This window comes from Rhinopithecus roxellana, chromosome 20 (assembly GCF_007565055.1).
Source record: "Rhinopithecus roxellana isolate Shanxi Qingling chromosome 20, ASM756505v1, whole genome shotgun sequence".
In the NCBI taxonomy this organism is placed as follows: Eukaryota; Metazoa; Chordata; class Mammalia; order Primates; family Cercopithecidae; genus Rhinopithecus; species Rhinopithecus roxellana.
The window spans coordinates 20,632,816-20,648,054 of NC_044568.1; the positions used below are offsets into that span (position 1 = coordinate 20,632,816).

The window sequence follows — 15,239 nt, forward strand, 5'->3', positions numbered from 1 at the left end:
GGGGTGGACAGCGTGCAGTGGGACCTGGTGACTTTATATGCATCTGTCTCACTGTTTTAACATTTTTACGAGGATGTGTTATAATTTTAATGAGAAATAATTTTTAAAAATCAAAAATATCCCCCTCCATTTCAGGTCCTTAAAGGCTGCCTTTCCTAGACGGCCCATCAGAGTGTCCCAGGTGACTTTCCTGTAGATAATTCACCCTCACCAGAGCCCACTCGTGGGGCTTCCTGCTGGGCCTCCCTCCACCCTCAGCTCCAGGCATGGCCCGTCGAGATCCCTAACTCACTGGAGAACCCTGCAGCCAGGAAGCCACAGCAGAGAGCAGAGCGGGGACAGGCAGAGGCCCCGTGGCACAGCTCGCAGACTCCAGCTTGGGCCAGGCACACAGCAGGTGCTGGAGACCCAATGGGATCTGGAAGCCCCTTTCTGAGCAGGTCTTACCCTGGGTTTTGCACACCCCCAGAGCAATACTGTTTAGAGGACATTTCAAGGCTGTCATCAACAAGAATCCCCGAGCCTAGCCTGGGTGTGAAGGGTGTGAGAAGAGGAACAGGACTGAAAGAGAGGCCTGGGTGAGAGTTCTAGTCCCCGCCAGGCGCTGACCAGCTTGGAGGCCAGGCACTGCCCTTCTTAGCAACGAGGCCCCAACTTCCCCCTGCAGCTCACTTCCTGTTATGCCTGCAGGACAGTCCTGAGCCGCTAGAAGGACCCGCCTGGTGAGAAGATTCTGAACGTAGCCACCAATGAGCTGTGTCTGTAGTGGGTGCAGGGCAGGAGGAAGAGAGGAAGAGTGGCACAGGTGCCCGGGATGTGTCACCTCTGATCTACATGCCCAGTCAAGGCTACACTCACATGGAAAAATCACAGACGGGGACATCACCTGACGACCAGCACATGGGCCTGCCACCATGGTCCTGTTGACTGCCACGGAGATCCAAGGGCCTCAACTCACAAGAGTAGGTACCATCATCCAGGTGGCCACCTCCGTAAGCTCCGCACCTGCCTGGCCTCCAGGATAGATGGGGGCTGACCCCACCCAGGCCATCCTAGCCTAGCTGTGTGCACCCTCCCCACACACTGAAGACTGAAGCAGGAGGATCACTTGAGCCCGGGAGTTCAACGTTGCAGTGAGTCATGATGGCACCACTGCACTCCAGCCTGGGCGGCAGAGCAAGACCCTGTCTCAAAAAAGAAAAAATGTTATGTTTCTACTATGCTGTAGTCTATTAAGCATGCTATAGCATTATATCTTTAAAAATTACGAATCCTAATTTTTAAATACTTTATTGCTAAAAAATGTGAACCACCATCTGGGCCTTCAGCAGAGGGCCTTGGCTTGGCTGTGGATGATCAGCGTGGTGAGTGCTGAGGCTGAGGCGGTAGCTTCTTAAAATAAGACAACAATGTTGGCTGCATCAATGGGCTCTTCCTTTCACAAAAGGCTTCTCTGTAGCATGTGATGCTATTTGATAGCATTTGACTCACCGTAGAGCTTCATTCAAAACTGGAGTCAATCCTCTCAAACTCTGCTGCTGCTTTATCGACTCTGTTGAAGGAATATTCTAAATCTTTGCTGTCACTTCAACAATGTCTGCAGCATCTTCGCCAGGAGTAGATTCCATCGCAAGAAACCATTTTCTTGGCTCACCCCTAAGCAGCAACTCCACAGTCTTTCAAGTATGATCGTGAGCTTGCAGCAATGCAGTCCCATCTGCAGGCTCCGCTTCTAATTCCAGTTCTCTTGCCATTTCCACCACGTTTGCAGTTGCTTCCTCCACTGAAGTCTTGAGCCCCTGAAGCCGTCCATGAGGGCTGGAATCAACTTCTTCTAAACTCTTCTTAATGTGGATATTCTGACCTCCACCCTTGAATCGCGAATGTTCTTAATGGGATCTAGAATGCTGAATCCTTTCCAGATGGTTTTCAATGCACTTTGCCCAGATCCATCAGAGAAATCACTGTCTATGGCAGCCTTACGAAATGTCTTTTTTTTTTTTTGAGACAGACTCTTGCTCTGTCGCCCAGGCTGGAGTGCAGTGGCGCGATCTCAGCTTACTGCAAGCTCCGCCCCCTGGGTTCACGCCATTCTCCTGCCTCAGTCTCCCGTGTAGCTGGGATTACAGGCGCCCGCCACCACACCCGGCTAATTTTTTTTGTATTTTTAGTAGAGACGGGGTTTCACCATGTTAGGCAGGATGGTCTCGATCTCCTGACCTCGTGATCCAACCGTCTTGGCCTCCCAAAGTGCTGGGATTACAGGCATGAGCCACCGCGCCCAGCCACGAAATGTATTTTTTTTTTTTTTTTTTTTTTTTTTTTTTTTTTTTTGGAGATGGATTCTCGGCCTGTCACCCAGGCTGGAGTGCAGTGGCCGGATCTCAGCTCACTGCAAGCTCCGCTTCCCGGGTTTATGCCATTCTCCTGCCTCAGCCTCCTGAGTAGCTGGGACTACAGGTGCCCGCCACCACGCCCGGCTAGTTTTTTGTATTTTTTAGTAGAGACGGGGTTTCACCGTGTTAGCCAGGATGGTCTCGATCTCCTGACCTCGTGATCCGCCCGTCTCGGCCTCCCAAAGTGCTGGGATTACAGGCTTGAGCCACCGCGCCGGGTCAGAAATGTATTTCTTAAATAATAAGACGTGGACTGGCTGCTCTGAAAAGCCATCTTTGCATTGTTCCTCGTCCGCCTCCTTGCTCGCCGCAGCCTCCTCCGCCGCCGCAGACTCCGGCAGCTTTATCGCCAGAGTCCCTGAACTCTCGCTTTCTTTTTAAATCCCCTGCATTGGATCACCGGCGTGCCCCACCATGTCAGACGCAGCCGTAGACACCAGCTCCGAAATCACCACCAAGGACTTAAAGGAGAAGAAGAAGTTGTGGAAGAGGCAGAAAATGGAAGAGACACCCCTGCTAACGGGAATGCTAATGAGGAAAACGGGGAGCAAGAGGCTGACAATGAGGTAGACGAAGAAGAGGAAGAAGGTGGGGAGGAAGAGGAGGAAGAAGGTGATGGTGAGGAAGAGGATGGAGATGAAGATGAGGAAGCTGAGTCAGCTACGGGCAAGCGGGCAGCTGAAGATGATGAGGATGACGATGTTGATACCAAGAAGCAGAAGACCGACGAGGATGACTAGACAGCAAAAAAGGAAAAGTTAAACTAAAAAAAAAGGCCGCCGTGACCTATTCACCCTCCACTTCCCGTCTCAGAATCTAAACGTGGTCACCTTCGAGTAGAGAGGCCCGCCCACCGTGGGCAGTGCCACCCGCAGATGACACGCGCTCTCCACCACCCAACCCAAACCATGAGAATTTGCAACAGGGGAGGAAAAAAGAACCAAAACTTCCAAGGCCCTGCTTTTTTTCTTAAAAGTACTTTAAAAAGGAAATTTGTTTGTATTTTTTATTTACATTTTATATTTTTGTACATATTGTTAGGGTCAGCCATTTTTAATGATCTCGGATGACCAAACCAGCCTTCGGAGCGTTCTCTGTCCTACTTCTGACTTTACTTGTGGTGTGACCATGTTCATTATAATCTCAAAGGAGAAAAAAAACCTTGTAAAAAAAGCAAAAACGACAACAGAAAAACAATCTTATTCCGAGCATTCCAGTACCTTTTTTGTGTATGTACTTAGCTGTACTATAAGTAGTTGGTTTGTATGAGATGGTTAAAAAGGCCAAAGATAAAAGGTTTCTTTTTTTTCCTTTTTTGTCTATGAAGTTGCTGTTTATTTTTTTTGGCCTGTTTGATGTATGTGTGAAACAGTGTTGTCCAACAATAAACAGGAATTTTATTTTGCTGAGTTGTTCTAAAAATAAATAATAATAATAATAATAATAATAATAAGACCTGAAAGCTGAATGCTGGATGTTGTTAGCAGGCATGCAAACAACATTCATCTCCCTGTACATCTCCATGGGAGCTCTTGGGTGAGTAGTAATATTTTAAAAGGAATCTTTTTCTGAGCAGTAGATCATAACACTGGGCTTAAAACTATTCTGGAAACCATGCTGTAAGCAGATGTGCAGCCATCCAGGCTTTGTTGTTCCATTTCTAGAGCACAGAGTAGATTTTACACAATTCTTACGGGCCCTAGGATTTTCGGAATGTTCAAGGAACACTGGCTTCAAGTTAACGTCTCAGCTGTGCTAGCCCCTAACAAGAGAGCCAGCGTGTCCTTCAAAGCCAGCCATTAGCTTCTTTCCAGCATGAAAGTCCTAGACGGCATCTTCCAATGGAAAATTACTGAAAATCTGTTTCGCGTAGCCACCTTCACCAACAATCTTAGCTAGATCTTCTGGGCAACCCGCAGCCTCACCTTGCACTTTATGTTCTGGAAGTGGCTTCTTTCCTTAAACCTCATGAACCAACCTCCACTCACTTCCAGCTCTTCCTCTGCAGCTTCCCCACCTCTCTCAGCCTTCACAGCATGAAAGAGTTGAGCCTTGCTATGGATCAGGCTCGGGCTTAAGGGAATGTTGTGGTTAGTGTGATCTTCTCTTCAGACCCTAAAACTTTCTCCATATCAGCACTAAGATTGTTTCGCTTTCTTATCATTCATGTATTCACTGAAGTAGCACTTTTAATCTTCTTCAATAACTTTTCCTTTACATCCAAAACCAGGCTGCCTGGTGCATGAGGCCTGTCTCGACTTTCAACACACCTTCCTCTCTACAATTAATCATTTCCAGCTTTTGATTTAAAGTGGGAGAGGTGAGTCTCTTCTTTCACATGAACACTTAGAGACCACTGTAGCTTTATTAGTTGGCCTAATTTTAATACTGTTGTGTCTTAGGGAAGAGGGAAGCTGGAGGAGACAGAGGGATGGGGAAGCGGCTGGTTGGAGGATTGGTCAGAACGAAGAGCATTTATTAAGTTCACTGTCTTACGTTGGTATGATGTGTGGCATCCCAAAATAGCCAGACATAATCATGAAAAAGCTTGAAATACCCTGAGAATTACCAAAATGTGACACAGACACGAAGTGAGCATGTGCTGTTGGGAAAATGGCACCAACAGGCTTGCTCCGCGCACGGATGCCACGAACCTCCAATGTGTAAAAACACAGCCTCTGCAAAGCACAATGAAGCGAAGCCTCCTGAAACAAGGTGTGCCTGGCCCCCAGAACAATCCCTCCTCCTCCTCTCAGCTGGGGTTTCTGCTTTGCAAAACCCCTTGGCATCTCTTCACAGCAACATTTACACGAGACGCAGCAGAGAGGGGGTCCCAGCAGAAACGATGCCATCAGATCCCGGCTGAGCTCTTTCAGGCTCTGCAGGTCTGCAGGAGGCACAGCTTTCACATGGGCCACCCCGTCTCTCCCTCTCCCGCAGCAGAGGCAGCCAATGGGTCACACTTGAGATGCCTCCTGGACCCTGAACCTTCACCCTGGGGTTCTCAGCAGGTCCCAGGGGACAAAATGGGGATGGGAACAGGAAGGAGAAATGGGCTACAGTCTGCCCCATCACCCCCAGCTCGGCTTCTACCAGAGCTTTCTGCTTTTATTTGGTGTCCACAGCGGGTGGGGATGAGGGGGCTGTGAGAGTTGCTGTGGCAGAGGGGTCGGCTGTTGAAAATAAAGCCATGCCACACTGCGGGACTTTCCTCTCGAGGATGGGTGACACATTTGCATTCCGATTCCCAACCTAAGGCCTCTCATGAGCAGCAGATCAAGAAGAGCGATTGAGTTTCATCTTCTAGAGCAACCCAGGCTTTGAGGACTGCGATGAATTCCTTATGTCGGCCCAGGGACAGCGAGGGGTTCAGGACAGGCAACGCTGTGCAAAGGTGCCCTGTGTGTGCCCTCCCGGCAGGAGATGCGTCATGAAAACATCTTGAGTGTGTGATGGCAGGAGGGGCCAATGCCCTGCGGTCCACCGCTAGGCGACACGGCAGGATGGAGCCATCTCAGACTTTCACTAGTGGGAGTTCCCACTGGAGTGAGGCGGACCCCACAGGAGAACGGCACGGGAGACTGCAGCCCCTTCTCACCTGACCTCAGCTCCGCGGGACCACCGGCTCCTGCCCCTCTCTGCAGCAGAGGGTCTCACCCAGACGGAACCTCCTAGAACCACCTGCTTCACCATGACCCCCACCCCCTTCTCCACTGTCACACCCTTGCTGGGTTGGACTCTGCCTCCAACCTGTGTTGCGGCTGCATGTGCGATGCCTCATCTCCCCGCAGGGCCAAGGCCCCCCGGTGGCAGCACTCACACCAGACAGGAGAGAGCCGGGGGCGCTCAGGCCAGCAGCATTTGCATCCTGGGGACCAGGTCAGATGCAGGTGTTGGGGTCCCACCTAGATATGATGAGATAAAGTCCGGGCCCTGACCACTATTTTTACAAGCCCTCCAGGCACCTGGAGAGTGTGGAAGGCTCTGAATCCCCGGCGCATCCCAGACAATGATGTCACATGGCCGGGGAGGGCATCATGTGCCTTAGAACCCACGGTGACTTCAGGGCCTGGGGCTGAGACCCCGCCTAAGGAGGAGTCCTGGATCCTACCCTCCCAGCCGAGGACCGGGGCCAGTCCCCTTAGCAGCACAGGACCTCAGTCTCCCCCTCTGCCAAGTGGAAACAACGGCACCAGGTGCTCTCAGATTCCGAGTTCCGCATCTCCCGCCCCGTTTTCCAGGAAAACCCACATTCCATCCTCCTCGGCCTTCCCTGCAGAGCTGCTCTCAGGGGAAGGGCCTGGCACTCTGCGGAGGACACAGCAAACCGTTTCTCACTTTGCACGGCCTGACAAGCCCTGCCGGCCGGGGCGGGCGAGGACAGCGCCAGCTGCCCTATAGCTCTCTCGCATCTCTCGATTTTGACAGTGGCAGGAGCCCGCCCGGGGCCAGTCACTCCTCGGCCCGCGTGGTACGGCCGCTCTCACGCTCCAGTGGAGGGTTGGCCCCGGGCTGTGGGCGCCTGAGCCAGTTATTCATCAGCTTCACTCTCCAGGGCGGCGGACTGTTCCCTTCTTTTTTTCCAAATTCTAAGTCCATTGAGAAAACACAACTCCAGGCCCTGCAGCCCAGAATGGAGGCTCATCCCCCATCCTCTGATGACCAAAAATACTGTGTAGCCTCCCGCCTCCGAGGGTCACACCAGTGAGCTCACAAACACACGTGCCTCCCATGCTTCTCACAGCAGGGCTGGGGGAGGATGACACCAATGGAGACGGTGCAACCACAGGCCTGGCCCCACGCCAAGGCTACTACACGGAGAAGGGAGCCCCGCCCCCCTTCAGTGGGGAACCCAGCCCAGAGAGGGGAGGCGACCGCTCTGGGATGTGCAGCCACAACAGCCCAGGCTGGATGTAGTCTGCAGGTCTCAGAGGCAAGGGTGAGAAGCCAGTTCCTAGTGCCCATTTGAGGCGTGACACCTCCTCTCTTGGACACTTTAAGTGCCAGTGACCTGGAGACCACCCAGGCCACACACCCCCACCTGGGCGCACCTGTGCAGCCGTACGCTCTGGCTCCATGGGTGCGCGTGGATGTGCAGGCTGTGCACAGTGGTGTGGAAGCTGTGAGTGGTGTGCAGAGCCATGTGCGTGGACAGCAGGACACAGGGGGTGAGCCAGTCCCTTTCTCACAAAGGAGCTACACTCCAAGACCCCAGTTGTGCGCATGCAGAAGCAGGAACCACCTCCCTCCTCACGGCACCTGCTCGGGCAAAGGGACGGAGTCAGCTCAGACTCCACCAGTGCAGAAGGCAGGCCCCAACCTGCCAGGGAGCACGGGCTGCTGGGTCTTGAAGGCTGTCGGGGGCGGGTGGGGGGTGGGTTCCGTCAGTTTCACAGCTGCACAGGCCTGCAAACCCCTCCCTCTCACTCCCTCCACCCGTCTGCCAAGGCTGGCTGGCCAGTGCCCCAAGGGCTGGGGACCCAGGAGGAGCCGCGCCCACCCTGCCCCGGCTCCTTTACATGGGTAGCAGGTCTCGCCCTCCTGACCCAGCCCCTGGGCTTCGCGCCAGCATGGTGCCCACTTGTACATAGGCATCTCCCCCAACAATGCTCCCACAGAGCCCCCGGGACCCCGAAACCCCAGGAAGAGGCTGGATGGCCCAGGAAGGGAGCTACTACCACCTAAGCTTCACAGGCGGTCAGAGATTAGAAGCCAAGGTCCAGAGAGGCTGACAACTCGCCGTGGGGCAGCTCTGCACCTGCGCTGCCCCAGCCCTGTCCAGGCCACCTTGGCTCCATAACAGGAACCTGCTTCTCTCAATGTCTAGGGGAATTCGTCTGAAATCTGTCCCAGGTCCCATGTCCCCCCAGTTCTATAGATATCCGCCCAGTGCCAGAGCTATGAAATAAGCTCAGTCCTGCAGAGCACTGTCTGCTAAGTCCCCGAGCTGCTGAGAACTAATGAACTGATAAACTCATGAACCAATCAGCAGGTCACAAGGGAGCTGCCACGAGCTTCCTCAATTTCGTGATGCCGCTGTCCCCCAGCCCCCAAAACTGCTTCTTGTCCACTAGGGTCAAAAAAGCAACTACACAAAATACAAAGGGTCGAAAAATGAAACACAGAGGAAAGAAATTCACCAAAATACCACAGAGAGCGCTCGGCCGATTCATCAGACCAGAGCTAACGCTGCTTTCCCCCTCCTCAGTATTATTTATTTTCCTGTGGAACAAGTATTACATTTATGATGGAAAAAATAACTACTGATTCTAATTTGTTCTTAAAATCCCAGGTGACTAGTCACACGTGGGCTCCTGTTTATCTCCCTGCCTGAACATTTCTGGGGGAGCAGGGAGGGGCAAACAAAGCAATTTTGGACCTCAGCGTCAGGTGGTAATTCATGTTTCTTTCAGCTTCTTAGAATCAATCTTGATTCCCTCTAAAACAACAGAAGTCACAAGTGACATATTCTGCCAACAAACCACAGCCACCATTTTTGTTTTTCACTGTAGATCAAGGGTCACTGAAAATCAGAACCAAATGGGCTGAACTTTAATTAGCGACAGGTCAGGAAGGGCTGAGTCGCACCCAAGCTGGGAGCTTTCCTGGAGGAACACCACGTGTGCCCCGGCTGAGAACACAGAACCATCCAGAAAGATGCAGGGAAACGTCCCCTAGGAAGCCTCCTGCCTGGGCAGCCCATAGCTTCCCATGCAGCTTCCAGATCCCTGCCCCAAGCCTCTCCGGGCTACCCCAAGGGCCCTCCTCTGGCCCAGGAAAGCAAACGCCGGTGGATAACAAAGGCTCTGGGTTTTCTGAAACACCTTCCCAAGTCTTGACAAGGCCCTTTAGTAACCTCAGTTACTTTAGAACCCAAATGTCTACCTGTGGGACCCGTGGCTTTCCACAGGGGAACGTCCTCCAACCTGCGGCAGGCGGCTCCTGCCGGCCACAGCCTTCCTAGGACCAGCCCCTGGCTCACACACTCACCCACAGGAGCCAGACCCTGGGTGCCTTCCTCCAGCCCTGAAGGCCCCACCCTGCACCCACTCCTAAAGGTACCCACAAGCCATGTGGACCCCATCCACAGTCACCTCTGAACCCATTCCTTAGGGCCTGGAGGCCCCACTGGACCCCAAATTCAGTGATTTAGAACAGCGGCTGCCCCAAAGCACCAGGCCTGCATGAGCCCCTTGCCAGGCACCTGCAATTGGCCTCCCAACTGCTGCCATCTCCCAGGGTCCAGGAAGAATCCAGACCGCAGGTCTGCGTAGCTGAGGCAGCTCCTAGCCGCCTCCTACAGCCCTGCAGTGCTGGACCTGCCACCCCTACCTGGTGGTGTCCCCCCTCCTAGCCAGCACAGCAGTGCTCCAATGCATCCTACCAACAGAACAGACCACCTTCTTTATCCAATATTTTACACTAAACACCACCATACAGAACAAAGAAACACTGCTCGGTTTAAGGAGGCTGTAGGTCTCTGCACCAATCCCGCCCACAGTCACCTCTGAGAACCTCCAGGGAACCCTAGGGTTCCATGGGGCATAGTTGGAGAAACACCAGCGTAGGCCTCAAACTGGGCCCAGCCCAAGGCCGGGAGCAACGGCAGGACTGAACAGACTGGGCTCACAAACGCCTTCTGGGCACCAAGAAGGGCCTCACCCCCTCGCCCTCCTACCTGGAAGCCGCGATCTCAGCCTTCTGCTTGGCGATGGTGGCAGCCCGCTCAGCGGCCTCGACGGCGCGGTCCACCTTCTCGCGGATCTTGCTGGCCCGCAGGGGGATGAGGTTCTTGCGCTTGCCGCTGACGAGGATGTTCTGCTTGTACTTGCCCTCCTCCTTGGTGCCGTCCGGGAAGGTCATGCAGCCGTAGCCGTGGCGCCGGTTGCTGGCCCACTCGCCCTCGTACTTGAGCCCGTCCGAGCGCTGGCTCACGCCGAAGCCGGAGCGTTTGTCGTTCTTCCACTCGCCCACGTAGGTCTCGGTGGTGGTGGCGTCGATGTCGTCCTCGATGACCGCCAGCTCGGCCTCGGCCTCGCCCAGGCTGATGGTGGAGTGGATGTCGCTGGCCGTGGAGCTGACGGTGCTCATGCCCGCCTCGCTGCGGAAGGAGCTCTGCTTGCTGCGCTGGCTGGCCAGGCTGCTCTTGGACTCCGACTTGCGCAGCTTCAGCCCGCTCAGCAGCGAGCGCCGGAACAGCCCCTTCTTCTTGCTCTTGAGGATCTCGGAGTCACTGTGGGCCACGAGCACGAAGCCCCCGCGGGACACGGCCGGGCTGCCGGCCACCGCCGGAGAGGCGTCGGGATGCAGCGCCGTGCCGTTGGTGTGCTCGCTGCGCAGGGAGTTGATGGACGTCCTCAGGGGCGAGCGGATGACCGCAGCCATGCCGTACGGGACGCTCTGCCGCACGCCATAGCCCTGGCGCATGCCACCGACCCACTGGCCCTGGTAGGTCCCTGGGGAGAAAAGGAGCCGGGGTGAGTGCCTAGCGACAGAGAAGAGGGCACAGCCTGGCCACGGACAGAGTGGAAGCGGCCACAGTCCTGTCTGAGCTTCCTGTTGTTTTGCTTTTTTTGAGACAGGTTCTCGCTGTGTTGCCCAGGCTGGAGTGCAGTGAGGCCATCACAGCTCACTACAGCCAGGAACCCCTGGGCTCAGGCGATCCTCCTGCCTCAGACTCCTGAGCAGCCAGACTACAGGCACGCATCACCATGCTCTGCTAATTTTTAAATTATTTGTAGAGATGGGGTCTCATCATGTTGCCCAGGCTGGTTTCTAACTCTTGGGATCAAGTGATCCTCCTGCCTCAGCCTCCCAAAGTGCTGGGATTACAGGCATAAGCCACACCATTCCTAGTGTGCTTTCTATCTTGATGAAACCTGGTGAGGTTTGTGTGGAGGCAGACAGACCACGGTGCCTTACAACTTCTATCACCAGTGGCTGTTTCTGAACACACCTCCACCCTGCTTCTCATGGCTCGATCTTATTCTCTCTTGGAAACCGGGGAGAGAGAAGGGAGGCATCAGAGTCAGCAGTGCAGAGTGAGGACCACAGAACCCAGAGTGAACACGGAGCCCCCTGCCATGGGGACAAGGAAATGTGTCCTGGGTCAGGAGGCCAATGAGTGGCAGCTACAGGGACACAGGTGTGGGTTACACACTAAGCACTGGGGTGGGCTGCTCTGGGAGGCAGTGAGCTCCCCATTGCTGGAGGTATCCAAGAAGCGTGCGGAAGACCACACACTGGACACACCACAGAAGAGTTTCAAGGGCACAGGGAAGAGGCAGTGGCCCAAGACCTTCAGACATAAAGTCAGCAGACGCGATATCCCCAAAAGAAGGGAGGGTGGGGACTGGAGCACCTGCCTGTGCACCTGGGCTCTCAGTAGCACTGTTCCCATGACTGGAAAGGTAAAGGCAACCCACAAGTCCATCACCCGGTAAATGGACAGACGCCATATGGTCCATCCATACAATGGAACATCATTCAGCCTTGAAAAGGTAGAACATTCTCACACAGGCTGCAACGTGGATGAATGCCAAAGACATTACACAGAGTGAACTGAGCCGGGCACAAAAGGCCACATACTGGATGATGCCATGTACACGGGGTCCTTCGAGTAGTCACGCTCAGAGGTGCAAAAAGTAGCGTGGAGGGTGCAGGGGCTGGGGCGGGGCGTGTGGGGTCAGTGTTGAATAGGGACAGAGTTTTGCAGTGGGATGAGGAGAAAGTCTTGGAGGTAAATAGCGATGCCACGGATGTAATTAATGCCACTGAATTGTATACTTAAAAGTGGCTGGCCGGGCACGGTGGCTCAAGCCTGTAATCCCAGCACTTTGGGAGGCCGAGACGGGCGGATCACAAGGTCAGGAGATCGAGACCATCCTGGCGAACACGGTGAAACCCCGTCTCTACTAAAAATACAAAAAACTAGCCGGGCGAGGTGGCGGGCGCCTGTAGTCCCAGGTACTTGGGAGGCTGAGGCAGGAGAATGGCGTAAACCCGGGAGGCGGAGTTTGCAGTGAGCTGAGACCCCGCCACTGCACTCCAGCCTGGGCGACAGAGCGAGACTCCGTCTCAAAAAAAAAAAAAAAAAAAAAAAGTGGCTAACACGGTACATTTTGTATTTCTCTTACCACAATAAAATAAAAAGGAAACTCGGTCAGCAGACCTGCGCCCATGTCTTGCTTTGTGAGCTGTGACTTCAGGCAAGTTTCTGGGCCCCGCTGGCCCTCAGTGCCCTCGTCTATAGAGTGGAACCAAGACTCCTCATGCCACAGGTCACCGTGAGGACGACTGGGCCTCAGCACGGTGCCCAGTGCGGCAAACCTCAAGCCTCATTTGTCATTCACGCTTCTCATTGCAGCCGGGCACTAACGGAGTGGACGTGCCACCCTGGAAAGGGCTTTTGTGGGGAGAACAGAGGGTCCTCCACCACTCTTCCAGCTCACGGTAGCACTGGCTGCAGACCAGAGGCCTGGAGGCCGAGCCTTACTGATATGAAGGTTTTATTCATCCCCTGCTGTTTCCATAAAACATTGGAATTACCTGCCAACATCTCAAAACCAAGAGATTTTACATAAAACTTCAGCTCTCTCATGTCTCCTGAAAAATGACAACCTGGCCACCCCTGACCTCTCTTTTTTTTTTTTTTGAGACAAGAGTCTTGATCTATCGCCCAGGTTGGAGTGCAGTGGCGCGATCTCAGCTCACTGCGAGCTCTGCCTCCCGGGTTCACACCATTCTCCTGCCTCAGCCTCCCAAGTAGCTGGAACTAACAGGCAGCTGCCATCACGCCTGGCTAATTTTTTGTATTTTTAGTAGAGATGGGGCTTCACCGTGTTAGCCAGGATGGTCTCAATCTCCTGACCTCGTGATCCACCCGCCTCAGCCTCCCAAAGTGCTGGGATTACAGGCATGAGCCACCGTGCCCGGCCCTGCTGGTCACTTTTTAAACAGAGAGGCTGTAGCGGGTGGCAGGTACCACCATCTCTTGGAGCGAAGTAGCCCTCCACTCCCCACTGCCCCCCACCTTCCCTACCCAGGCCCCCTCTACGCATGCGCCCCTCACCAGAGGGCGGGATTCAAACTAAGTGTGGAATTCAAAGTCCTGTAGCCCCAAGTGACCTGTCCGTCCCCAGGGTATCCCCACACCCTGCCACCTTCACTCACCACCCCCCAAAGGGTCCTGATCCTCCCAGGCTTTTCTGTCCAAGGCTCTGTTCACACACTCTCCTCTCTCAGACTCCCACCCTCCAATCTAATCCCATGGGCTCCAAGCCAGCCCCAACCCTCCTCCACAGCACCTCCAACACCCCAGTCCCCAGGCCCACAGCCCCCATGCCCGGCACCCACGGCATCCTGACTTAGGACAGCAGCTGGGGTCTTAGATGTTCCAGAATGTATCTTCCAGCTCAACCACATCATGAGCCCCCAGAGGGACTTGCGTTGCAGGCCCCTCATGCCCCACGTGGCACATGGCCCAGCCAGGCAGAGGAGGGGCGTGCAAGGATCACCAATCAGGCTACAGCCCCAGACAGAGCCCCTGAGGCTGCCTCACTCCAAGAGATGGTGGCACCTGCCACACACTGCAGCTTCTTTGTTGAAAAGTGATCAGCAACGTGGCCTCTGAGGGCAGCTTCTCCAGGAGCAGAGCCTGAGCTGGGGATCCTGTGAACGTGACTTATTTGGGGCAGGAGAAGGCGGGTGCCAGGAGAAAGGACATGGCAGCAGGGGACTGGGCTGAGTGAGGTGGTCTCAGCGGGAGGTCAGCTTCAGCCTCGTCCCACTTTCAGGCAAGGGGGTCAGACGTTTGTATTCCCACACTGGTCGGTCGTTCTGTAACCCCAAAGCTGCTTGGGGAGGCAGCTAGCCTGGAGGCAAGCCCACTGCCATCAATATCGGAAGTGACCTCCGACTCCAGTGATGGGGCTCCTGCCCTCCCACCCACTAGGGCATGGCACCTTCCCCAGGAGGCCGAGAGCTCTGCAAGCAGGGATGTAATGTGGACCTGACCCCAGGGACCCCATGGCACCGCTGCACACCTTTCCAAAGTGTCAGCCTCAGAGGTCCCAGCACTGGGGGCAGTTGTGGTGGGCACAGGGAGAAGGCAGAGGGGGCAGCTGACTCAGAACCCCCCAGCACCCCAATGCGAACCACAGTGGGGGGAAACCCTGTGGCTTGCTCCATACCCGAATGCCCTTCCAGGCTGGGGTTTGTGAGGGGGAAACTGGAACCAGGCTCAGTGGGTCTCAGGGGGTGGCCCTTTACCGAGGCCAGACCCGCCCAGACAGTGGCCTTCCCACGGCCAGTCTAAGCTGGGCACAGGCTGCATCGCAGGGACCATCACCCCAAGACTGCACCCTCAGCGACTGCCCCTTCCATGTGAGGGCTGTGGACAGGGTTGTCAGATAAAACACAGGATGCCTGGTAACATCTGAGTTTCAGATGAACAACATGTCGTTCTTTAGGGGACACACTGCATGGGCATACTTATATTTAAAAAGTGTTTGTGGGCTGGGTGGGGTGGCTCATGCTTATAATCCCAGCACTTTGGGAGGCCGACACAAGCAGATCACCTGAGGTCAGGAGTTAGAGATCAGGCTGGCCAACATAGTGAAATCCTGTCTCTACTGAAAATACAAAGCTAGCTAGCCATGGTGATGGGTGCCTATAATCCCAGGTACTCAGGAGGCTGAGGCAGGAAGATCACTTGAACCTGTGAGGTGGAGGTTGCAGTGAGCCGAGATCATGCCACTGCACTCCAGCCTGGGCGACAGAGCAAGACTCAGTCTCTAAACAAATAAATAACAATAAAAAGCATTTGTTGACTACCTGACATGC

The 15,239-nt window shown here is 54.5% G+C and overlaps 1 protein-coding gene and 1 pseudogene across 2 annotated transcripts in view; one reads left to right on the forward strand and one right to left on the reverse strand.

Annotated features, from left to right (window-relative positions):
* JPH3 (junctophilin 3) overlaps nt 1-15,239 on the reverse strand; it is a 104,864-nt gene that overhangs the window by 53,509 nt on the left and 36,116 nt on the right. The window contains 1 exon segment of the mRNA XM_010355587.2: nt 10,075-10,852. Coding sequence (XP_010353889.1) covers nt 10,075-10,852 — 778 coding nt within the window.
* On the forward strand, nt 2,733-3,539 carry LOC115895208 (annotated as a pseudogene). Its single transcript, XR_004055381.1, has one exon. The product of XR_004055381.1 is annotated as a prothymosin alpha-like (transcript).